We start from the raw sequence: 24,863 nt of genomic DNA on the forward strand, positions 1-24,863 counted from the left end.
TCCCTAATGTCCTTTCTAGCTTTAAAACTATGATTCTAAGGAGAATTTGATTTATATTTAAAAGAAAGATTAGCACCCATGTGATCTTAGGTATCACATAGCAAGGATCTCTGTGCTTTGAAGATGTCAGTTGTTTTAAATCTCATATTACAATTTGTGTTAACTCCAAGTGCACATTTCCAATCTTGTTCCCATTTTGTTAAATAAGCAGTTTAAAAGTCTGGAGTTTTCACTGAATTTCTTGGGGGGAACAAACGAGTTTGCATTCATTATATTTCCTAAAACACTTAACTTGACAATGAAGGCATGGCAACAAAGACTATCTTTCCTCAAAAAAGGTATGTTACATATTAAAATAAAGGTATTTTTGATTTAAAAATTATTTACAAGCACATCTTTTGCTCACCCAACATTTGTACTTGTAGCCAATATTTTATATGCTGTATGCATTCTGAAATTCATTCTTGAGTTTGAAAAGATTCTTATACAAATCAAGGAGCTACAATCAGTCCTTGAAGGACCACCTGAGTATAAACTTCTGCTTCAGGTAACATCACAAATCATTTCAAACAAATTGGAATTTATCTTCTTTCCAATACTACTCATCTAAGGAGAATATTTCATAACTTACACATTTCTCTCCCCTCCATATTTTAGCCCAGGTGATAAGCTCCCCCACTTCTTCCATTAGTTAGTTAACAACATCACGGTGCAAGGGAAGATGAACAATATTCTAATAAGTTCCTGAAATCTGATGCTAATATCCAGACACCCACACTGACAATCCTGCCCTTTCCCTTCAAATTAGAATCTCTAGGTGATCCTTACAAGCCTCATTAGCCTAAAACAAAATAAAAGAGTGTGTTGCCAAGGAGGAGGGAAGTCATGTGCTCTATTGCTATCAGGAACAAAACAACCCACACGGAAAAAAAACAAACCAACCCTTTCCCCAGGGCTATGCCTCGTTCAGATGGTCTATGTCAATTCACTGCTGGGCTCCCGGTTTAGCAAAGGTTTTCAACAATTAACAGACCAACTCTGCATCTGTTCTCTCCATCTCCACTTTAGCCATGCAAATGGTAAGGAAAACGAACTGAGGGCTGATAAGCCCAGCTGGACAGCAAGGGTTTGCCCCTTAATCACCCAGAGTGAGTCTACTCCCTGAGAAAAGAACCCTGAATAAAGATCGACCACAGAATTCACACGCAGCTGCCCCATCGTTGGAGATAAGGACAAGATGCTTTATGCCAAGTTGGACCCGTGCCTTCTCTGTTGCCCTCACCCTCCTCCTCCCCACCCCCACTAAATAACAATAGTAATAGATTTGTCTAAAAGAATACTTTTCATTTCAAGCTGTCACTGCCTTTCCACTACACCAGGCTCCCCTTTCAGATTCAACCTCTCCCCCTACCAAATCACTTACCTCGGAAGAATGAGTGGAGACTTTTTAATAGGAGAATAAAGAGGGTGTCCTATCAGTGCATTTTAGCATCCTTCTTCTGGAACAGTTAACTAGGAATATAGACACATCCTCCTCCACCATTTTCTGATCACATGATCAGTGGTACAGCTAAATAAGGATGATCACCTGCCTCCAGAGAAACCTCCTGCTTGTTCCAGCCACCACGGCAGCCCCAGCAAGGGAAATGACACGAGGCTGGCCAGTTTCATTGGGGAATAGCAATTCTCTCAGCTCTGATGGTGCTGGCTCAGAGCATGCCCTCCCCACTTTCAGGCGGGGAGTCAGAGGACTGCTCAGAAAGACTGCTGACCATTCTATTCTGGATGAGGTTGGAAGGGGATGGCAGTAGAGTGACTTCCATCTATTTTGGCCTTCTTTATTAAAATCCTGGAGTTTTTACAATACAAGGTGAACAAGAAACTTAGACTTAAATTTGGAAGGGACCTCAGAAATCATCTAATCCAGTCTCCTCATTTTACAGATGAAGAACCTTGGGGCTGAGGAAGGCTGAGTGACTTGGGGAAGCCAGGATCTGAACCCTGAACCTCTGACCCCAGGGGCAGCAAGGTGGCACAGTGAACAGAGCACTGAGTTTGGAATCAATTCAAATCTGGCCTCAGACACTAGCTGTGTGACCCTGGACAAGTCACTTAATCCTGTTTGCCTCAGTTTCCTCATCTGTAAAATGAACTGGAGAAGGAAATGGCAAACCACTCCAGCATTTTTGTCAAGAAAACCCCCAAAATGGAGTCACAAAGAGTTAGACATGACTTGAGTCTCCCTGACTTCAGGTCTGGCACTCTGTCCACTGTGCTATCTAGTTGTTTGGTAAATGTCAATGATCTATATCTATACCTATATGGAAATTCCCTGATTATCCAGAGAGTGTCAGTTTTATATACACATGAATGTATACATATATATGTATATATATATAGATGTGTGTGTGCATGCATGTATGTGTATATATCCATATATACATGTACATATGTATATATGGATATATATAAACATATCCATATATGCACACACACACACACACCCTCCCTACCAGTTCAGATAGAAGGCTACATCAATAACTTGAGACAGTTAGATGGTTCGATGAATACAAAATAGAACCAGGAGACAGGAAGACTTGGGTTTGGATTTTGCCTCAGATGCTTACTAGCTATATAAACCTAGGTAAGTCACTTAACCTCTGTCTGCCTCAGTTTCTTCATCTGTAAAATGGAGATAACAATACCATCTACCTCCTAGAATGGCTGTGAGGCTAAAATGAGGTATGTGTAAACCATTTAATAAACCTTAAACATTGTCTAATCACTAACTATTACTGTCTGTTGCTTTGGTAGGTAGCTCATAGTCCAGATGATGAGACACACTTTCTTGTTCTCCCTAGAAGGGAAGGACTACAGGTGCAGAATGCTGCATATGCTAATCAGATGCAGTTGTTGCATTTATTGGTCTGTCAATCAGCAAGAATTTACTGGAGTCCTTATAAAGTTCCAGGCACTATGTTATATAAAGGCTAACTATAGTTATAAGTTATAAGGCTTCCAACTCTGTCCCTAACAACATCATTGAGGAGAGAAATCCATGTGGAGAAGGGAACCAACCTTCCTTCATACCACTAACAGCAACTTCTGACCAACTACTACCAACTACGCAATTGGAGTCCAAAAGCCCTGTGAGTGACAGCACCTCCCAGACCACTCATTGGACCTACTTGTATCCCATTCCCCAAAGTCGTCATCCTAGGAGAAGCAACCTGGTAACTGTTTCTGTGGGTACTTCCTACCTTGTTTCTTCAACAGCCAGATGCTGAAGAACTAGAAAGTTCTTGCCACCAAAGTGCCTAGCACTTTCAAACATCTCAGCGTTAGAAATGGCTAGGATTTTCTCAGTGAAAATGACATTAAGGGAGATCCATTAGCATCTACTTTACTGCTGAGGACCTTGGGACCTTTCTATCTGACTTAAATTTGAAAGCTCTGATGGGTATTGTCTCACTCACTGGAATGGGAGTTCCCTGAGAACAGGGACTGTGGTGCTTTTCCATTTGTATCCCTAGAGCTTAGCACAACACTTGGCAAATAGTAAGCACTTAATTAATGCTTTTTTTTCATTCATTCATACTTATCTCTTTGAGGATTTGATCCATTATTAGTTCTGCCTTCTGGGGACCAAAGGAAACAAACTTAATCTCCTTCCACATGACAGTCCCTCAAATGCTCAAAGACACTAGTCATGTTTCCCTCTCCTCCCTGCACCCTGGCCTCACATCTTCTCTTTTCCAAACTAAACATTGCCACTTCCATCAACTAATCCACATATGACCCAGACTGAGGGTCCTTCACAATACCTGGGTATTGTATCTTCTGGATATTCATCATTTTGTCAGTCTTTCTAAAACTGTGGTACCCACAACTGAACAAGATAACACAGATGAGGGATGATGTGAGCAGAGTGCTGAGAGACTATCACCACCTTATTTGTAGAAGTTATAGCTCTCTTAATGCAGCCCAAAACTGTATTACCTTGATTTGACTGCAATATTAATCAGCTGACTCATATTAAACTCAAGGTTCACTAAAACTCCCAAATTCTTTTCTGACATATTGCCACCTAACCATGCCTCTCCAACTTGTTCTTATGAAGTTGATTTTTTGCACCCCGGTGTCAGACTTTACATTTGTTGTGATTGAATTTGCATATTATTGGATTAAGCCCAATGCTCTAGCCTGTCAAGATTTTTTTTAGATCCTGACTCTTTCAGGTATTGTTAGTTATTCCTCCAATTTTCATGACATCTGCAAAGTTGATGGGAATGCTGTTTTTGCCTTTCTTCAAGTCCCTGATAAAAATGTTAAACAGCATAGGAACAAGCATAGATCCATGCTGTACTCCCACTGGAGACCTTGTGCTAAGTTAACACTGAACCATTAACAACTACTTTTTGATACTAGTCTTACGCCCAGTTCTGAATCCATATAATCATGTTTTTTCTAGTCTATAACTCTCCATCTTATTCACAAAAACAGTCTAAGCTATCCTGTCTAATAATATCTATCTATAGCCTTCCCATCATCTACCAACTTATGGAAATGAAATTAATTATGACCTATTCTTGAAACTGTCCTGGTTCTTTATGATCACTCTTACCTAAGAAGCAACTAGGTGGTAAGGTGAATATCGCATTGGACCTAGAGTGATGAAGACCTCAATTCAAATCCAGCCACATAATCTATTAGCCGTATGGCCCTGGACAAGTCATTTGACCCGATTTGCTTCAGTTTCCTCAAATGTAAAATGGTCAAAATAAAAACACCTAAAACCCAAGTTTGTTGTGAAGAACAATGAGACACTATTTGTAAAGTGCTTAGCATAATGCTTGACACATAGTTGCCACTTATTTCATGTTTGGTTGTCTCTTTTCTACCTTTTCTAGATATTCATGAATCTCTTTAGTTATCTATTCTAAAATATTCCCAAGAACCAACATCAAGTTCATTTGTCTTGAAAACTGTTTTATTTCCTATTTTGAAAATTAGGATGACATTTGCCTTCTTCCAATATTGGGATACGTTTTCCATTTTCCACAGTCTTTAAAATATTGCTGACAGAGGTGCCTCATTGCACCTATTACCTCCTTGTTTTCCTTCCTGAGTCTACCTCTTGAGGTTTTAATTCCTAATTATTCTTGATCATCTTTAATCTTTTTTAGTCTTCCTTAAGCATCCTACCAGGTTCTAAACCTCTTTCAAAGCAAAGAAGGATTTGGGCCAGTATCTGGACCTGGAGACTGTTCTGCATCCAATTTTCCTTCATTTCTTCCAAACTTCTCCTCCCCAAATTCAACCTATGGCTCATCTTAGTAGTTTAAATCCCTCTATATTTTCCTTTTTTTCTTAGTTGCCTCTATATCCCTACTACTTTATTTCTTTTCTTATGGAAGCTGGAAAAGGATTTCTCCACACGTGTCATGAGACATTTTGATAAGCATCTTGTCAAAATCCAATTTTGCTATGTCTACAGCATTGACCATATCTAAAAGTCTAATAGCCATTATTAATCCATAAGGTTTTGTTTTACTATCATCAGTGACACACAGTTCCGATGCTAAGAATAAATTAAAAATACACATGACTTAACACCAACAGCATTTCCATATAGCAATGAAAAAAACCAAAAAAAAAAAATAATAGAAAGAAAAGTTCCATTCAGAATAATTATAAAATTCAGTAAGGTACACTCAAGATTTGTATATACAGGATAAATTGGAGGAATTCAACAGAAGGAAGACACTAGCATTTAGGGGATAAGGAAAGCCTTCTTGTAGATGATGGAATTTTACGTGGGACTTGAAGGGCCAAGGAGATGGGGGAAGGTGGAAGACTTCTAGTCATAGGGGGTTAGTCAGGGAAAATACAGGAAAGAGATGTAGGATTCTGAGTAAGGAAGAGAAAGAAGGACATTATCACTGGATCTCCAAGTACAGGGTGGGGGTGGTCAGCGGGGAGTGGAAGGGAAGACTGGACAGGGAGTAGGGAGACATTATGAAAGACTTTGAATGTCAAACTGAGGAGTTTAAATTTGATCCTAGTGGTGATAGAGAGCCACTGAAGTTTACTGAGCAGGGGTGGGAGAGGGATGACATAGTCATCTCTCTACTCTAAGAAGATCACTCTGATAGCTGAGTGGCAAATGAACCATATCGGACAGGGAATTGAGGAAGAAAGGTCAATAATCAGGCTACTGTAACAGTCTACCTATGAGGTAATGAGAACCTGTATAAAGACGGTATTAGAGGAGAGAAGGGGATATATCTTAGAGATATTTCGGAAATTAACAAGATTTGAAATCAAATCAGTTATGGGCGGTGAGAGAGAGAGTAAGATGTCAAGGACGAAACCAGAGTTGCAAGCCTGAGTGCCTAGGAAACTTTACAAAAGGGTAAGGTTTTAGGCACGAAGGTAATGAGTTCAGTTCTGGACATATTGAGATTACGATGATTATGAAACATTCAGTTCTAGATGTTTAATAGAGGTGGAGATTTAAGTCTGGAGGTTAGTGAAGAGATTATGGTTGGACAATTAAATCTGAGTGTCATTGGGATAGAGATGATAATTGAGTCCATGGGAGCTGATGAGATCCCCAAGAGAAATAGTATAAAATGAGAAGAGAAAGGGGTCCAGAAGAGAGCTCTTGGGATACTTCCTGGTAAGTAGGCATGACCTGGACAAAAATCCAGAAAGGAGACTAAATAGGAATAGTGAGATAGATAAGATAGGTAGAGAACCAGTATAGTGTCATGAAAACCTAGAGATAAAAGATATAAAGGAGAAGAGGGCAATCAACATTGCCAAAAGCTATGGAGTCCAAGGAAAATGAGGACTGAAAAAAGGCCATTATATTTAGTGGTTTAGCTCACTGGCAACTTTGGAGAGAGTGTTTTGGTTGAATCGTGAGTTCAAATCAAGACTGTAGAGAGTTAAGAAGAGGGTGAAAGAAAAGGAAGTGGAGGAACTGATTAAAAACAGTAAAAGGAGGTTAGCCACAAAAGGGATGTGGGACAATAGTAGGCAGGGATGAATGGATCAAGTGGGAATTTTTTCTGAGAATAGAAGAGACATGGGCATGTTTGTAGATAATAGGGAAGCAGCCAGAGAGATTGAAGATAACTGAGACAGTAAGGATACAGAGAGAGCAAGCTGATGAAGAGAGTATGGAAGAGGATTGCTTGCATAGGGACAGGAGGTTGCCTTGACAGGGAGGTCAGCCACATCATCATGTGAGACAGGGCAAAGACAGAAGTAGTAAAAGAAAGTAGGGGTGATGTGAGATGAGGAGGAGACAGGAGGAGAAGAGAAGAGAGGGGAGAAGATACAATTATAATATTGTTTAAATAAATTAAAAATTACTTACTAGAGTGATATTCAGTGATTATGACTGAGCTATACATATCAATACAAAAAAATAATAATACCTAAATTAACCTACAGGTTGAGCACTATACCTATCAAATTATCAAAGTAACATTTCTCAGTGCTTGACAAAATAATAGCAAAAACATCTTTGATATTATAGAATATCAAGTAAAGAAATGAAAAAAGTAGGAGTCAAGGGAGAATAGTTCTTCCAGATTTCAAATTATACTATAAAGCATTATCGTAAAAACTATCTGATCCTGATTAAAAAATGGAAAACTAAATCGTTGGAACTACTAAGACAAGCAAGTGTCAGAAATCATTTAAATCAATAGTACAATGTTTATAATGTCATAAAATATAATTTACTTTAGGAACTACTTCCTCTTTGACACTAACTGCTGGGAAAATTAGAAAGTGGTTTGACACAAGTTGTTATTAGATGAATATCTTACGTAATATAATACAATAAGATCAAAATACATATGTGAAAAAAACATTAATGGCCATATCATAAAAAGTTACAAGAGAACCAAATCAGGTACTTTTCAAAGCTATGGTGAAGGGAATAATTCTTAACCAACAAGAGAGGTAAGTAACTTAACTAACAGAAAGGATAAAAAAAAATAGATAATTCTTATTACATGAAATTTAAGAGCTTTTGCACTAACAAAATCAATGCAGCTAGAATAAAAAGAGAGGTAGGTGAATGGGCGAAATCTTTGTTATCAAATATCTTTCATAAGGATCTGATATCCAAGACCTGTAGCAGACTAAATCAAATATGTAAGATTAACTGCAAATCACCAGTGGATAAATGATCAAAAGACAGGAATAATTTTCAAAGAAGGAATTGCAAATTAATAACAATAAATGTAAAAACAACTCAGAAGTTTCATCTTATACTCAGCAAATTAGCAAAGATGACAAAAGATGGGAATGTTTTGGAAAGACCAAAATGCTAAGATAGTGTTGGTGGAGCTGTGAATTGGTCTATGCATTCTGGAAAGTAATCTGGAATTATACTAAGAAAGTGTTCACATATTAACAAATACTTAAAACATGAACTATAAGCCATCATCTCTTATGTACTTTCCTAAAAGGCAAAGAAGACTTGGAAAACTTGTGGGACTGCTGACGAAATTTCATTCAAGATAAGGAAACATTCTCTACTAATGCAGATTGACATCTCTCCATGTGAGAGTGTCCTGGGGCACTGAGAGGGTAAATGATTTGTGCAGGGTCTCACTTCCTGAATGAGTGTTCTTTTGGAGTCCAAGATCAGCTCTCTTTTACTATACCATAATGCCTCTCTATTTAATAATCTTGTTATCATCTTGGTCAAAGATAAGAGCATCAGGAAAACCATAGAATTTTTTAACCGTAGAATTGATCACAGGGATAGCTGGGACTTCTGCAGAGAACAGATAAAGCAGTCTTGGGAGGTGGTCTGGGGGTGACTTAAAATGGCAGCTGTATGAAACTCCAAAGTGAGCACAGTAATATACTATAGTCAACTAATAGCTTATGTTCTATATCATGGACTACTTCCCTAAAGTAAGCTTAGCAAATTAATTTTCTAAGCTTATGTTCTATATCATGGACTACTTCCCTAAAGTAAGCTTAGCAAATTAATTTTCTACTAATCTTCAATCGACCCATCCAATGGAGACCTGGTCAACTGATAGGTCAATTCCCACTACTTCCTCTCTACAACCCATATCCATATGTGAATCAGTGCTATTCATTTTGCCAGTTACATTTTCTAACACAAAATGTCCTTAGCTTGATGCTTAAACATAACCAAATATGATGAAAGCAGGTTTCTCATACTAGGCAACTGAATTGCGTCAACTTTTGTATTGCAGCTCTCCCAGGCTGCTTGACTATATCATTTATTTTATTTTCACAGATCAGTGATCTCTTTGGTGAGTGCAGATCACCATCCACATACACCTCTTCATCTAGATCTCTTCTAAATCTAGATCTATGATTGTCTGACCTTTTATTTTTTTCAACTTTGAGTCAAATGTGTGATTATAGCTATTGCCTATTATAGAGCATCATTCACAGAATATGTCCTGCTCATGACTTCACCAAAGATGTCCTCACATAACATTCCTAAATACTCAGAAAATCCAAAGTGCTGAGGACTTTCAGTCTTTTTTTCCTACCTATAGTAAGAGAGTTGTCTGCCCATATACAGCTACTCCATGTGGTCTCCTCACCCTGGAAAATCTCTCTACTCCAATGGCCCTTCTTTTAATTGCTTAGTTCCTCCTGGAACCTCCATTTTAAGGAAAGAATCTAGACCGGCCATTTCATTCCAGTCCTCTCTAGGCTGTGCTCCTGGGTCTCTAGACATCTTTTTCTACCATGACCCCTTGAGAACCTTTCCTGCCTCCCACCCCTTAAGCTCCTTAAAGGTAAAGACTGCATTTCTTTTTGCTTACATTTATATCCCTAGTGCTTAGGACAGTGACTGGCACACAGTAAATACTTAATAAATGTGTACTGACCTAATAAATACTTATTGATATACCACATACAATAGAGCTTGATACTGTAATGATATTAACTTACTAATTTACCTGTTCCTGGTGCCATTGCAACAATGCTTAAGACATCAATGCAGCATTGTAGATAATATAACAGTCTTCAAGGTTGGAAGCTGAAAATTCTAAGACTGCTGCATTTTATTACATCACTATAAAACCTTAATCTTTTTGTACCTTGGATTTTTCCTTGCTAAAATGGAAACAGTAGAAGACCCTATTGTATAGACCAGCCATGAGTTACTTTAAATTAATGTTATCCAAATATGCACTTAATAAGTACCTATTTATCCCAGTGCTCTTAAGGATTATAATTACAAATAACTCCTTTTCATGCTTAATGATCAATATTTCATCTCCCTGAGGGAAGGGTTCTCAAAAGTGTACTCCCTACCACACTAAAATGCCTTGAATTTCACTGTGTGCTTTGGATTGCTTGGAATTCATACTTGTCATCATATGCACATGAGTGAGTGAGTGTCCCTGGCCTCTCAGGGTGTGCCATGACTCCTCATAGCAAAGAATTATACTATTACATGACTAACAAAAAATTGAGAATCATTGCTTCAACAAAATATATCAGTTGACAAAATTAATTTCTGTTTATTAACAAAATCAGAGCTGGTGCCAAATTCCAGACTTCCAGATTGAGTTCAGTGCAAAATCATGAGTCTGAAGGGCAAAACAGTAAACACAAGGTTTAGGGAGACACAGCTTTGCTTCAGATGCTCAACCCTTTCGAAACATGCCCATAGCACCTCAGTTGGGATTTACATACATACATACACACACAAACATATAGATTTGTTGTTTGTTTGTGTCTGACTATTCGTGACCCAATTATAAGACTTTCTTGGCAAAGATACTAGAGTGGTTTGCCATTTCCTTCTTCAGTGGACTAAGGCAAATAGAGATTAAGTGACTTGCCCAGGATCACACAGCTAGTAAGAGGTCTGAGGCCATGTTTGAACTCAGGTCTTCCTGATTCCAAGCCCAGCGCTCTATCCACTGAACCATCTAGCTGCCTCTGAAATATGTACATATATACACATATACATATCTATGTATGTATATGTACTTCTAAACATGTACATACATGTAAGCATGTATACATATACACATATGTTGAATAATGGAAAATGAATTCTAAAAATTAGATTGAGTGTTCAGATGGGAGGATTTTCCTCCATAGTTTTTCATTTTTTAAGAAAGTGAGAAATTGAAAAGATTTTTGCCTATGGATTTATGGAGTTCACCAAGCAGAGAGCCTTAGTATAATGATTCCTGCAACTTGACCATAAATGACTGTCTCTACAAGTTTGGGGGAATGATAAGCTTGAAACTTAGAGAGCCTCATGAAAAATGAACGAAGAGCTAATGGCATATTATGTGTGTCACTCACAGAAATCAAAGGACTTTTTGTAGAGCCTGTCATATGAGAAAATAAGCCAAGAATGATTAATGTAAAAAGAAAGAATGCACAAAGATCTAGCTAGGACAGGAAGGTCTAGAATAACATCTTTCTCTCGTTGGATACTGGAAATATGCCAGCAGTAAAATTCACTGAGCCTTAAGGTCATTTAATTTTTTTAAAAAATACAGAGTCTCTCACCTTACTTAATCATGAAATAGGATACAGAAGGGGACAGAAAATTTAAGGATCAGCTTAATTCTAAATACTTTATCCTAAAGCTTCTCCCAATATAGTTTCTTATCACAAACAGCATTTTCCCAAAAGATCACAAAATGGGAGCTTTATGAGGTCACAGAGAGACTGCTTTCCTCCTACCACAACTCAGCAAGATGGAAAATAAAAATTTTTTTGGTTACATGCACTTTGAGTACAGTGCTTTCATTTGAATCCATTGGTCTCTCTCTATCCTTTCCCCCCAGGATTACAGACTCCAATATATATTTATGTATGCATGTTTTCACAAATACTTTTTATTATTCAAATGGTAATTTAAAAATTCTAGGCAATCTAATACCCAGCATACTGTTTACCCAATTTTCCCTTGATGATAGATTATTCACCTTTAAAAAAATTCTGTCTCCCTTCAAGAAATGATGAATTGACAAATTGCTTTCACTTTTTATGTGATCTAGTGGGAAAATCAAAGGCTTCTACTTCTCTCCGTCTCTGCCTCTCTCTGCCTATTTGCATGTGCTGAGATCTGCCACAAATGTAGGGATGGAGCTAGGAACTTTCAGATTTTCATGGCAATAGAATGTTCCATTGGGACAGTATGGGGAGAATACAACTGAGAGAACGGTGATAGAAAAGAGGAGAGGGGGTGTTGCTTTCAAAGATTAAAATTTGAAAATCTAGATTGTTGCTTTCCAAAATAATTTTTGGGGAAAAATCTGATTTTGAATTCTGGACTCTCAGGTTTTATTACATTTGCTTACATATGTTATACAAATTTCCAATCTCTCCACATACTCTTGTTTATATTGTATCCTTGCTCTCCTCCAGAGAGTCTCTCCTCTCTGCCATTCCAAATGTCACCCATCTTTCCATACCTCATTCAAATCCTGCCCCTTTGGTAAAGCCTTCCTGAACTACTTCAGTCCATTGTAATCTTTCCCTCTTTTTAATTCCTAGAGTACTTACTATCTGCACCATTTATTTGGCACTCAACCAAGGACCATCTTGTGATATCTCTTCTCCTTTCTTAAATTAGATGGGAAGCTCCTTGAAGGCAGGGATCTGGTTTTAATGAATTTTAATATCACCCACCATCAAGTACAATTCTTCATTCTGAGTAGGAACTTGGTAAAGATTTAATGAGTTGATTAAGCATGCACTTCAGTCCTTTTGTGTCTGATATAAGAGTTTTATTCCTCTGCACTTTGGCTAAAGCTTCCTAATAGCAATTTCTTGGTATGGGCACTTATAACTAAAAGAAAAATAATAAATTAACAATTAAAGTGTCAGTGCCATTTTTAACAGTGTCATCTGCTGGATTTCAGGGGCAGGGGCCAATATGAACAGGAGATCAAACAATTGCTCATTCAACTAAAAACTGCCTTGTTTCCAAGAAAAAGGGTAAAACCCTGCCAGTGAGGCTGCTGGGCTCCATCTGCTGCTACCTTTATAGCCAGGGAGAGTTTGAGGATCTCCAAGGAAGAGAATAGCTTGACAGGGGTCAAAAAAAGATCAGAATGACAAAGAAAATGCCTAGAACAGAGAAGGCGCTGACATGTTGGTGAGCCTGTAAGGGCTGTACCCTTAACTCATTAAGGCAGATTCCTGAGCTACAGTACATGAATAATTTTTACTTTTTTTCCTCTCAGTTGTTCAGCCAGTTCCCTCCCAAATGAGGAAAGAATGCTCTCCCTCCCAGGGGAGGAATTTGCTCATTCCACAATTTAAATCTCCTCAGACTATTCTCCACACTTCTCAGCTAGGCACTTAGGGTGGTGCATTACTACCAAGGAATGATTTAAGCACCAGTAGAGAGAATCTGACTGGAAAAAGAAGAATGTTCCTATTCTTTTTTTAAAGATCAAAATTTAAATTAATCATGCAAGGTTCCTGAATAAATCACTATGGTGTCTACTTCTAGATGAAAACACAGGGTGTTACTAACAGTCTTAAATCACGTACACTATTAGTGTGAGAGGAATGGGTAGTTACCTAGATGGCTTTGGTCCAGCCCATGACCTGAAGGGAAAATTGGCAACTGGGAGCCCAGTTTGCCTCATAGGAATGCACAGCTTAGGGGATTGGATCCCTGCTCTCCCAGGACCACAGAAGAAGCATCAGTATCTTTCCCTTGGATGTGGCTATTCCTGAGTTAAATGGCCGTCAGGTAGTAGAACAGTGTTCCAGTGAGCAGATTTGAGACTAATGACCATACAGTATTATAAGGGTGTGAAGAGAGTTGGTTTATCTAGTTGAGCTACAAATCAGGGCACATTTCTGAGCATATGAGTAAAGAGGAAGCTTAGCATGCATGCCTCAAGTTAACATGCCTAAGTATACAACTTTAGTACAATGAAATCTCACCTTAAGAGATTCAACCAATTATTCTAACCTACTGAAATAAATTGAATCCTCACTCCATCATCTAATATACGCTCTCAAATTCTTCTCATCTATAAATTTGACAAAACAATAATAGCTAATGTATATCATGCTTTAAATTTTGCCAGGATTTCATATTTTCATTATTTGTTCCTCACAACACGTCTAAGAGACAGGTGTAATTATTACTCCCTTTTTATAGAGGAAGTTGTTAGCCTGTGAGAAGTTAAATGACTCTGGTAAGTATCTGAGGCAGGATCTGAACTGAGGTCTTTGACGCCAAGGTCAGTGCTTTATCCACTAGGGCCACCTAGCTGCCTCTGTAAGCATGTTTGGGATTGTATTCACTGATGGGAATTTTGACTAGAACAAAGCCAAGGACATATCCCTCAGGACACATCACTAAAACCTTTCCTCCAGTTTGACACTAATCCAAAAATCATCTCTCTTTGAGTCGTGTCAGTCTGTCAATTCCAAAGTCACACAACTGCACTATTGTCCAATCTCACATCTCTCCATCTTGTCTTCAAATCGGTCAAGAAATACATCAGAGGCCTTGCTGAAATCTAGGATTCCCATTTCTATGGCATCCTCTCAGTCCAATAACCATAGAAATGAAAATAAGGTGAGTCTGGTATTACTGTGTTACAAGGGATAGCTGGACCTGGGGTTAGGAAAAGTCCTGAGTTAAACTCTGACCTTAGACATTTACAAGTTGTATGATCTTTGATAAGTCACTTAACTTCTGCTTGCCTTATTTTCCTTAACTGTAAAATGGGAATAATAATGTTTTCAACTTGCCAGAGTTGCTGTGGTGATAAAATGAGAATTTTTTATTAGTAAGGCTTTTATTAGCATTTACATATAATTTACATCTTATGTATATATTATATCTTATATATTACGTGCCACATATAATAAGATATAATACGTATAAAAATTAGTATTATGTATATAAAATATATAATTATATATCAGTAAAATATTAGTAAAATGCTTAACACATGTACATGGTAGGTGGGTGCTATATAAGTATTAGGTCTTATTATTACTAAACAAGTATTATTACTAAACAATTATTACCAAATAAATAATTATTACTAATAAAAATACTATAGTTATCTACATATTTCCACATATTTAATTGATTTATTTAAATAAACTTAGTTACATAAATTTATATTTATTTAAAAATATATTTAATATTTATATTATAGTCACTTTTTCAAGTGACCACAAACTCATTAATAATACATCTAAAATTTTTTGACAACTGATCGTCAAGTTCACTGGTCTATAATTTGAAGGCTCTACCTCTAATTTTTGAAAATCAATATATTCCCAGATTGTTAAAATGTTAATAGATAAATTTCTGGGGGGCTGGGTGTAATGTACATTTTCTCTTACCCTCTTGAGCTTGGTTCTCTTTGTTCAGAGTCAAGAAACTCTGTCTCCTCCTCCACTTCCTTTTCTGGGACCACGCTACCTTCAGAAATCTGTGGTGAAAGCATTTCCCATTCATTGTCATGGGCAACCACCTTTAGCAAAAGAACATCTCTATCCGGCTCGCTAGTACTCTTATTCTTCCTTGACAGGTTTCCTTGACAAGAGGACTTCTCCATTCTTGAAGATTCATGAGAACTATTTTTCATTGCTTCCGTGCAGACTTCAGCTTCTCTCAGTCTCTGATCTGCAGCCATGATGGAATGCCCAAACCCCAAAGCCACTGTTTCTGTCTGTCTGGAGCTCTCTTCAGGTGATGCATTAAAAACCTCAGTTTGGCCTAAGACCATCCAACCTGGGTCTTGCCCAGGGCTTTCTAGAGGTCTCCTTTCATCTTCCAGTTTTGGCGGCAAGATGAAAGAAGCATTTTCTATTACAGGTTGCATCGAGGACTCGCCTTTCCTTTCATTTATTGCGACTGACTGTAACATATCCTTGGAGGATGCTGAAAACTCTCCTGGAAGCTCCATTTGTTCTGATGTAACATTGACTTCTTGTAATTCAGATCTACTTTCCCTTGGTTCAAGGGCAATCTTCCTTTCTGAGAAGTTTTCTTCATGGTCAACAAGAATATAATCCATTTGTAGTGCATTTGGTTCCTCATTCATCTCCATACATATATCTTCCTTATTTCCTGTTCTTAGCTCAGGATCTTTGTTAGAAACAAATTCTGCTTCAAAGTCTAATGGGTTCTGGATAACACCTATATACGAATAAGGAAGAGGGAGGTAGGGGAAAGGAGTAAAGACATTTTGGTTAGGTGCATTACGTAACTTTCTTTCCTACTTCAAAAGATCCCTTGAAAATGAAAAATATTTTCTAAAAACCATTTTTAAAAATTTCATAATGACTGATTTGGTTACTTTCTCTTTCTATGTGTGTTATTGGGGACAACCATTACAAGCTATTGTAATTACAGAGACTGCTTTGTTTGACAAGATTCCATAAAGTTTAGACTTTGAGGACTTCATTTAACATGCATTTCAAACTTAGTACCTCAGGACCCTCTCAGATCCCATCAAACTGATGCTCTGTTTCCCACACATGACACTCATTTCTCCTCTCCAAGCCTTTGAAGACTTATGGAGGGGAAATAAATCCCACCCATGCAGTCTCTTAAATCATTCCAGGAAAGTCATGTTTTGTTAGTTAAGGCAACATGTCTTACCATTAGGTGGTCTCATGTCTCCACCTGCTGGTGAATCAGAATTATGTGATTCTACTTCATTGGAGGGAAGAGCTGCCCCCAAATTGGAACCAGATGCTAATGGCAAGGATGTTGGCTCAGGATCTTCCTGTATATATAATTCAAGCACCTGGTGCCTGGCCTTACCGTCTCTTTTCTCTGAATGGCTTGTGGTAGCTTTTCTAGACAGCGGTGCAGGGAACAGTAATTCTTCCATTTCGCTGTCAGAAGACTGTTCCTCAGCTGAGAACACTTCTTTCTCCTGTGTGGAGCTTTGGGGCACCTCTGTGAGAAAGGACAAATCAAAGGGAGGTGTATATGGCATAAGTGGATATTTTGTGGAAGTCTCCTCCAGGAGAGCTTCCCCACCATAATGGAAGTGTTCAGGCTCTTTTATTGCTTCTTCATCAAAATTGGTAACCATTGAGCTATCTTCAAAATCACCCCAAGAGGCTGCTGAGAGACAGATAGTTTGTCCCCCTGTAGAGTTTTCAGGGTTGTTCTTTTCTAATGGTGATTTTTCCGTACTTTTCATTGTTTCATCTGAAGCGTTCGTTGCATCATTCAAACCATGTCCTATAATGGCCTCATTTCTTTCATAAAAAGAGCTTGTGGCTGTTAGGGTCCCAGTGTTGGCTTCTGGCTCCTCACCAGTTAAAGAAAGTTCAGTGTTAATCAAGTCATTTGTATCTTTTTGACTTTCAGGAAAGATGTTACTTATTACACAAGAGTTATACACCTTAAGAATAGCTGGTGTCTGGGAAGTCGTGGTAGCATAGACTCCCATGTTTTCAACAATTAAATCTTCCATTTCCACTGGTTCCAAAACGGATGCTATTTCTGGGGTGCTTTTACTTTTGAATTCTCTTAAGTTTGCTCCATTGTCACCCACTAGTTCAGAAGGATCAGAGGAAGTTTTGGGAGAGACTGACCTGTCAGTATTTGCTTGTTCATTGTCTGGATGCAAAGGAAATTGTTTTTCAGGTTGCATTTCCACATTGTGAATGACAAATGTCCGACTAGGAACCAGAGTAGCTTCTTGATTCTCTCTTGATTTGGTGAGATAAAAGTCGCTAGCTTCCTCTCTTGGATTGGCTGAAGCTTGGGCAAGATGCTGCCCACTCTCTTCCTTCATTTCATATTCATGACACACATCAGGACTGGTGGAAGACTGGGAGTTGCTGTCCTGATCACAGTGATTTAGTATGTCTGGATTTTCACCATCTGCTTTCAGGTTAAGGGGCTGTTCAGTATCAGTCCACAGATCAGGCATAGCTGAGATAATTTGCCTACCTTCTTGGAAATTGTCATGCAAAATATCTGGGACAAATGTACCTTGAGGGACCCCACTAGGTGAAGAATTATTACTCCATTCAGGACTAAATCTCATTGTCATTTGAGAGGAAGGGCTGATGGCAACGGAATCATTTTCATGAGTAAGTTCTGAATCTGGCTGGTCCAGAGCAGGTAGCACTTGCTCTTGGCACTGTTCTTGGGTATGGCTTTCAGGCACAAGTTCATTAGCAGCAGTTGATACATATAGTTGCTCTTTTAAATCCTTTTCTTCTTGGCTTGGGTCAACCTCATCAAACTGCTCCATCTGTACAGAATCTGAAGCCATCTGAGTTGTTTGGATATTCCAAGATGGTTCATAATTTTCTTCCTTGTCACCTTGAAAGGGTGACTGGTTTTCATCTGTAAAAGGATCAACATGAATTCCATCTTTGGATTCAAGATCACCCTGAATAAGTACATCCCATGGATCCACATTTTGGCCTACAGAAGAGGTCTCTTCTAAAACACCATCTGAGTTAGAAGGTTTCATCTCTTCAGGACTCTTTTTCTGGGGCAAGGTGTTCCACCATTCTGCTCTCTCAGCTGAAAATGCAAGAGTTTCCCCTTTGGACTCATGCTTTACTTCTGATTCATTTTTAGGAGACATTTGCAATGATGCCTCTTCAGTTACATCTTCAGTCTTCAATGTCTCTGGAGAATATTTTGCCTCCTCACTAAATCTGGTTGCCTGTTCTGCATTTTTATTTATAGGTGAGAAATTCCAGTGATCAGGACTGCTTTGATCTTCATTGGATGGGCTTCCTTGACTCTCACCTTTGGTTGTTTCCCAGGAATCTCTATATTCAGAAAATTCCTGACTTTCATGGTCAGCTATGGTCAAACATGCATTCTTTTCATTAAATATATTCCATATCCTAGAATCCTTCTGCAAATCTGCTTGAGGAGTGATCAAATGAACTTCTTTCTCCAATTTATCCTCATCATTAGAGCTGCTATTAATTCCTGAACTTGTTGCAGTGGACTTAGTATCATTATTGAGGGCAGTTTCAGGAATTTCATGCTCATTGTTTTTGTAATGGTTAACTGCTGAACTTCTTTCCTGAGATTCTGAATTTTGAGGAGTGTTGCCTCCATCAGGGCTTGATGAAGAAGAGAGGGAGTCATCATCTTCTGCTTGGGCATTCCACATATCTAAAGTTTTAGGAACTTTGTGATTGACAACCTTTTGGAATTCATCCATCATTTTTCCCTGTAAGTCTCCCATTTCATGTACCATTTCTGGTTGATCATCAGTGGTAACAAGTTCAGAGTTCTCATTATTTTCTGTACTCCAATCATCTTGACTCTTTTTCGGATAGTCTGTAGTCTTTACATCACCCAAGCTTGGCATAGCAGCAGAGGGATCACTTAGATCAGGGCTTGATGCACTCGAGTGTGTATAATCACTGGATACAATATCATCCTCATCATTTCCCATTTGAAAATCACCTGTAGCAAGATGATTTTTACTACTTTTCATTTTACAGTCTTCATTTATTTCAAGACTTGTTCCATTGTTTTGAGACTCACCACCTACACGTGCATTCCAAATGTCAAGACTTTGGGGACTTTTAAGAGGTGCCTTATCTACTTTCTCTGTGGGTACACTTTCCAATCCCAAAATTTTGTATGTTTCATTTGTCTCAAGGTTCATTTCAGATAATACAGGATCTGTGGCCGCTTGATTCTGAACAGATAAAATGTTAGCAGTGTCAACTGAATTTCCCTGATCCATGAAATGCTTTTCACAGGCATCATTTATCTTTAGATTATTGGTGGAAACTCTTGCTTGTGTATCACTGGTCCCTTGGTTAGAAGTATTGTCCTGGAGTTCCATCAGCTCCTCTGAGTTTTCATTAGTGTGGAAACTAGATGCAACTGAAGGAGAGCTGCTGTTAAGAGAGTCACCATGGGTCTCTTGATTTTCAGATGCAACCGGAGAACAGAGTTCTGAGTCACCTTCTTCTCTTTCCGAGCTTTCTGAAGCACTATCTACTTCAGAACTTCTTGTACCCTCTTCACCTAAATATTCTTGATCAATGTTTTCTTGTATCTTGTTTTCTTCCTCACTGTGTTTATCACTCTGATCCTTCCATATATCCGAATGGTCAGGATGGTCTTTGTTCTCAGGACTGGTTGCAAAGAATCCATCGTTGCCCACTGAAATACCTTCTTGTGTTTCCTGGTTGACAGAATCAGCCAGAGGGGTGACAGGTGTAAATGCTTCTTCCTGTTCATTTTCTAAGATTTCTAGCTTATCTGGGATATTGCTATCCTTAACGTTTTCTGATGAGCTCAAAGTTTCCCATGGTGATTTGTTTTCATCTGAATCTACCATGTGCAATGAGTCAGACAATATTAAAGATGACACATTGTCATCTTTCATGACTGTATCCCAAATATTGCTAAAGATTTGCTGTCCACTTCTCTCATTTAATGAATTGAATTCATTGAATGTGGAATCTTTTTCTTCCTCTGAAGCATTGTAGGGCATATGGTTCTCCCATCCTATCTGACTGTCCTCCTGACTCTCAACACTCCATGGTTCTAGCTGTCTCACTGAAAATCGAGTTTCTGGTTCTGTACTTTCATGCATGTATCCTTGGACTTGACCTTCTCTGGAAGTCTCCATTCCCCCATTGCAGTCATCCCAGTCTAAATCATTATCTAGATCTGAAATAGTTGCTGTTGATTGTGTGTCCTCAAGGATAACTCTATTCCACAACTCAACATTCTCAGGAGCTGCCTGCCTAGGGTCTGTGCCACTATGCATGAGGGTCAGTTGTCGATTTGTTTCATTATACATCTGCATCATTCTAGGATCATCATAACTAGATTGGCTGCTTTCCCCAGCATCATCCTCAGCTGAGAAGTTTTTGGGATCTGGGTATTCTAACTTGAGCAAATCTTTATGTGGATTTGAAGGGATGTTTGTTTCTGAATCAACCGTCACATTCTGGCTATCATTTGGTGTATGTGTTGTCCACATCTCTAGGGTCCCAGGGCCTGAACTAATTCTGTTTCTGTAGGACGGAGGCTCTATTGACTGAGGAAGGTTTTCAGCATCATTGGACTTATTCAGTGAGGTTTCCTCTGCAGCCATGTTCACATCATGATCAAAAGTTTTGTCTTCAGTTTCTTTCTCCTCCCCTGCAAACGTAGGTGATATATATGAGTCTGATGTCGAATAGTTGGTATCTAATTCGGAAGCAACCAAATCTTCACCTACATTGGATGTGCTAAAGTCTGAGCACCTATATGATAAGAAGGAATCTTCCCAGGGAGCTGGAACTCCTTCCTTATCATTCTCTTCATACAAGTTCCAGGTGTTTACCTTTTCAAATGATTTTCCCCTGATCTCGGAACCACTGAACCCATCCTGATTCTCCCTAAGCAGCTTGGAATTATTCCATATAATGTCAGAATCAAGACTGGGATTCTCAGACTCAGTGTCAACGTTGTTGGTGTCACCTTTACTCTCATTCCAGGCTTCTGAAGTCACTTGATTATTTGGAATTTTGGGCAAATTCTCTGATGGGACTTCTGCAGAAAAAGAAAAGTCTTTCTTTGCCACAGCCCACTCATCATGGTCCCTTTTGGGAGACACATTTCTGTCCATCTGCTGCACATTCCAGGACTTTTTCAGAGTATTGGTACTGTCTTCTTTGCTAAATTTAGTCCAGGTAGGGAAAGGCTCTGAATCTACCTGTCCACCACTATCATTTGCAGGATTTTCCCATGGGTCTCTTTCCATTGCAGAAGGTGAGTTGGGCTGCCACACAGTAGAAAAGTCTTCTATCATGTGACATGTCCCCTGAGGGGAAGCATGTGATAGATGCGATTTGTCAGAAAGTCGGCTCTGGTGTTCTGGATTGTCCCCACTTTGGTGGTGGATATCAGTGTTACCCACGGTCTGTTGCTCAGGTTGGGTCTCCCAGGGACCCAGCTTTGGGTATTCGTCATGTCTTGACTGCTTTTGCTGATAAATAGAATCTGAGGCCCTCCTATCAATGGGGCTTGCTTTGTGGTCTTTCCAGGACTCAGGACTCTGGAAGACAGACTCGTGTTCACTGGAACTCCATGCGTCAGTGTTCAGAAGGGCAGCATTTTTTGAGTCGATTTCTAAACCACCCCACCAGCTGCTGCACCTTGTGCGAGTTTCAGTAGGTCCTGTGTGATCTAAGTCATTTATTTTTTGCAGCATGTCTTCTGGGAAGAGCAAAGCTGGGTCCTCTGTGAGTGGTGAGCTTTCCACAAAGCTATTCATTGGAGTTGGTGGGACTCTTGTCCCAATGTTTTTCAGCCTCTCAGAGGGAGGAGAATCATCTCCCACAAAATCATTGAGGCTTAAAGTTCTTTCTGAGAGTTCCCCAGGGCTTTCTTGCCTCTGGGCAAATTCCCCATCAAATTCCAGAAGGCTATCTTTTTCAGCCACTGTCATCAGTAAACCTGCTGAGTAATTAGCCATATCACTCCCTGATAGATTCATCTCATCAAGTCCCTTTGGCACTGTGGGTGGCTGTCCTTCTGATGAATCACTGTTGGGAAAGAAGTCATCTGCTGGGGAATAGTCAGCTGAATGGGAAGATGACTGAGATTGCACAGAAACATTGGGTGTTGGGTCAAAGTTGAAAAGATCAAAATGTTCACCATCTTCTCCAGACTGTGGTTTATGCTCCTCAGCTATTGCTCCTTCAGGGATGGGACTATAAGAATCAAACCCTGGGAGAAGGCTATGATGAGGCCCAGCACCTTCACCTACTGGGCTATCATCACTTAGGAAAACTGAACTCTCCTTGGAAGAACGGCTGCTCCGAATGGTTGCCAACCCACTATCAGGGCTCACGAGGTCTACATTGACATCCACCTGAGCTGGGATGGAGCCATTAAGGTCTTGAGGGTTTTCTATGAAATTCACTGAACTGGGCTGTGGTTCTACATCAGAGCCATACAACTCCATGATGCCAGAAGATCCCTGAGAGAGTGGTGCACTCCCAGCCACAGCTTCAGTGGAGGATGTCCGGCTGTTGGAGACCATTTCTGAACATCTCCTGTTAATGACTTCCTTGACAAGGAGAACCATCTGATCAGAAGTTATCATAGGGTCCTCCTGCTGATACACCAGGATCTCATTACAACCGCATTCAAAGGGCTCCAGCTCCAAGCAAGGATTCTGACACTCTTCCAGTTCACAGCAGATCTGTCAGGAAAGTACAGCATTTCAAGTGAACATGATCATTCACCCCAGTCATCTTTGCAGTAAACTCATATCAAACCCACTTAACTGCACAGGTGTGAGAGGATAAGTAGAAAAAAAGTAACTTAAACACCATGGCTTTCACTTCAGTGAAACACAGTCCATCTGCCTCCAAATGGTTGCACATAAAAATTAGGTTTGCAGAAAATAAAAACAAAACCAGAGGAGTACAAGGATCTCCCTGGGAAAAGATTATAACACCGCCATCATACCACACTGGGGTATTTGGAGAGGCATTGTTCCATTTGGAAATACCTTGGTTCTAGCTGCCATATTTTACTCCCATGTGCCATACCTCCCTTCTTCTACGCTCAAGCTGTATACAATGAATGAGTGAAAAAGCATTTATTAAGCACTTACTATTTGTCTACCACTGTGGTAAATGTCAGGGACACAAAAACAAGAGTAAAAACAATTCCTCCCCTCAAGGACAACTCTTTCTAAACAGGGAAACAATACACATAGGGAAGTGGTGGCCACAGGATGGTATTTTGGTTATGGAAAGCTACAGGGAAGGTTATAAGATGGTAAGGGAGATAATACACAATAGACTGAGGACCTGGTAGCATCCACTGACAATCTAATATAAACAGAGCAGTGAGAGAGTTATTGTATCCTCAGACTTCTACCTGTGATCTCTGGGAATGGGAGGAAGGAATGAGGACCACTGTGGTACTGTCTAGCATTCCCACATATAAGCATGAGGATGCCATGGTCCTTTTCAAGAACAAGGGACAAACATAACAATTAGGATAAGGAGAAGTACAAGATAGTAATTTAAAATCATCACTGGATGTCTTTAGGTTAACTAACAGCTCAGCCAGAAAGTGACATTAGAGTAAAGGAGAGGACCTAGCCTCTTCTCTCTATGGTAAATTTTATTTGGGGAAGTGTTTGAAAATCCTAATTCCTGTTGTCCTTCACTTGGAGGAAGGGATGCTTGACTCTCCTAGGGAATTAGTATTTAGGGTCTATGATGATATTTTCAAAGACTTGTTTTAATCCAATTCCTGACATCTTCTGAAGTCAAGTATAAGACTGTCATGTGCTACTTCTAGGTAAATTCTTAAAAGCTGAACTTCCACATGGACCGTTTATCCCAGTATTCTACAGATCACTAATTTATAGTTGGAACATAACTTGGAGATAATCTTGAGGAAACTGGAGCTCAGAGAGGTCATATGATTTTCACAGTGTCACACAAGTATTAAGGGGCAGAGGTAAGATTTGAATACAGGTCCTTGGACTCCTAATCCAGTACTCTCTCCTCTACACTACATTCTTAAAGCAATAAAACTACTGTGGCTAGGTGCTCACCTGATTGCATAATTCCGCATTCTCTGAATATACAGCTATTTGATGTTTTGTTTGCTGTTCATCTGATAAGTAACTGGCTAAGAGGATGAGTACGTCAAAGCCATATTTTTCTGTAAAAATCTTCAGGTCAGTGGCAACATTTCTATGAAACATACAGTCCTGTAATAGAAAGAAAATGTAGACGTTATAGTAGGAATTCCCAACTTGCAGCTGGGGAGAGTGTGATACACCTCCCCTCCACACACTATGGTCCTGAAAAGTAGAGTATGGTCAACATTAAATATTCAATAT

At 39.2% G+C, this 24,863-nt stretch overlaps 1 protein-coding gene across 10 annotated transcripts in view; it reads right to left on the minus strand.

Moving 5' to 3' along the window:
* Positions 1–24,863, minus strand: part of PRUNE2 (prune homolog 2 with BCH domain) — a 321,110-nt gene that overhangs the window by 76,025 nt on the left and 220,222 nt on the right. For 6 of the 10 annotated variants that reach the window (XM_072604894.1, XM_072604886.1, XM_072604875.1 and 3 more), the window contains exons 7-9: positions 24,573–24,731; positions 16,811–23,198; positions 15,382–16,180 (exon numbers count right to left, since the gene is read on the minus strand). In XM_072604894.1, coding sequence (XP_072460995.1) covers positions 15,382–16,180; positions 16,811–23,198; positions 24,573–24,731 — 7,346 coding nt within the window. Of the gene's footprint in view, positions 1–15,381; positions 16,181–16,645; positions 23,199–24,572; positions 24,732–24,863 lie in introns of all 10 variants that reach the window. The other 4 variants (XM_072604861.1, XM_072604843.1, XM_072604852.1 and 1 more) reach the window with 1 other exon arrangement.

Source organism: Notamacropus eugenii, chromosome 1 (genome assembly GCF_028372415.1).
Source record: "Notamacropus eugenii isolate mMacEug1 chromosome 1, mMacEug1.pri_v2, whole genome shotgun sequence".
Taxonomy (NCBI): domain Eukaryota; kingdom Metazoa; phylum Chordata; class Mammalia; order Diprotodontia; family Macropodidae; genus Notamacropus; species Notamacropus eugenii.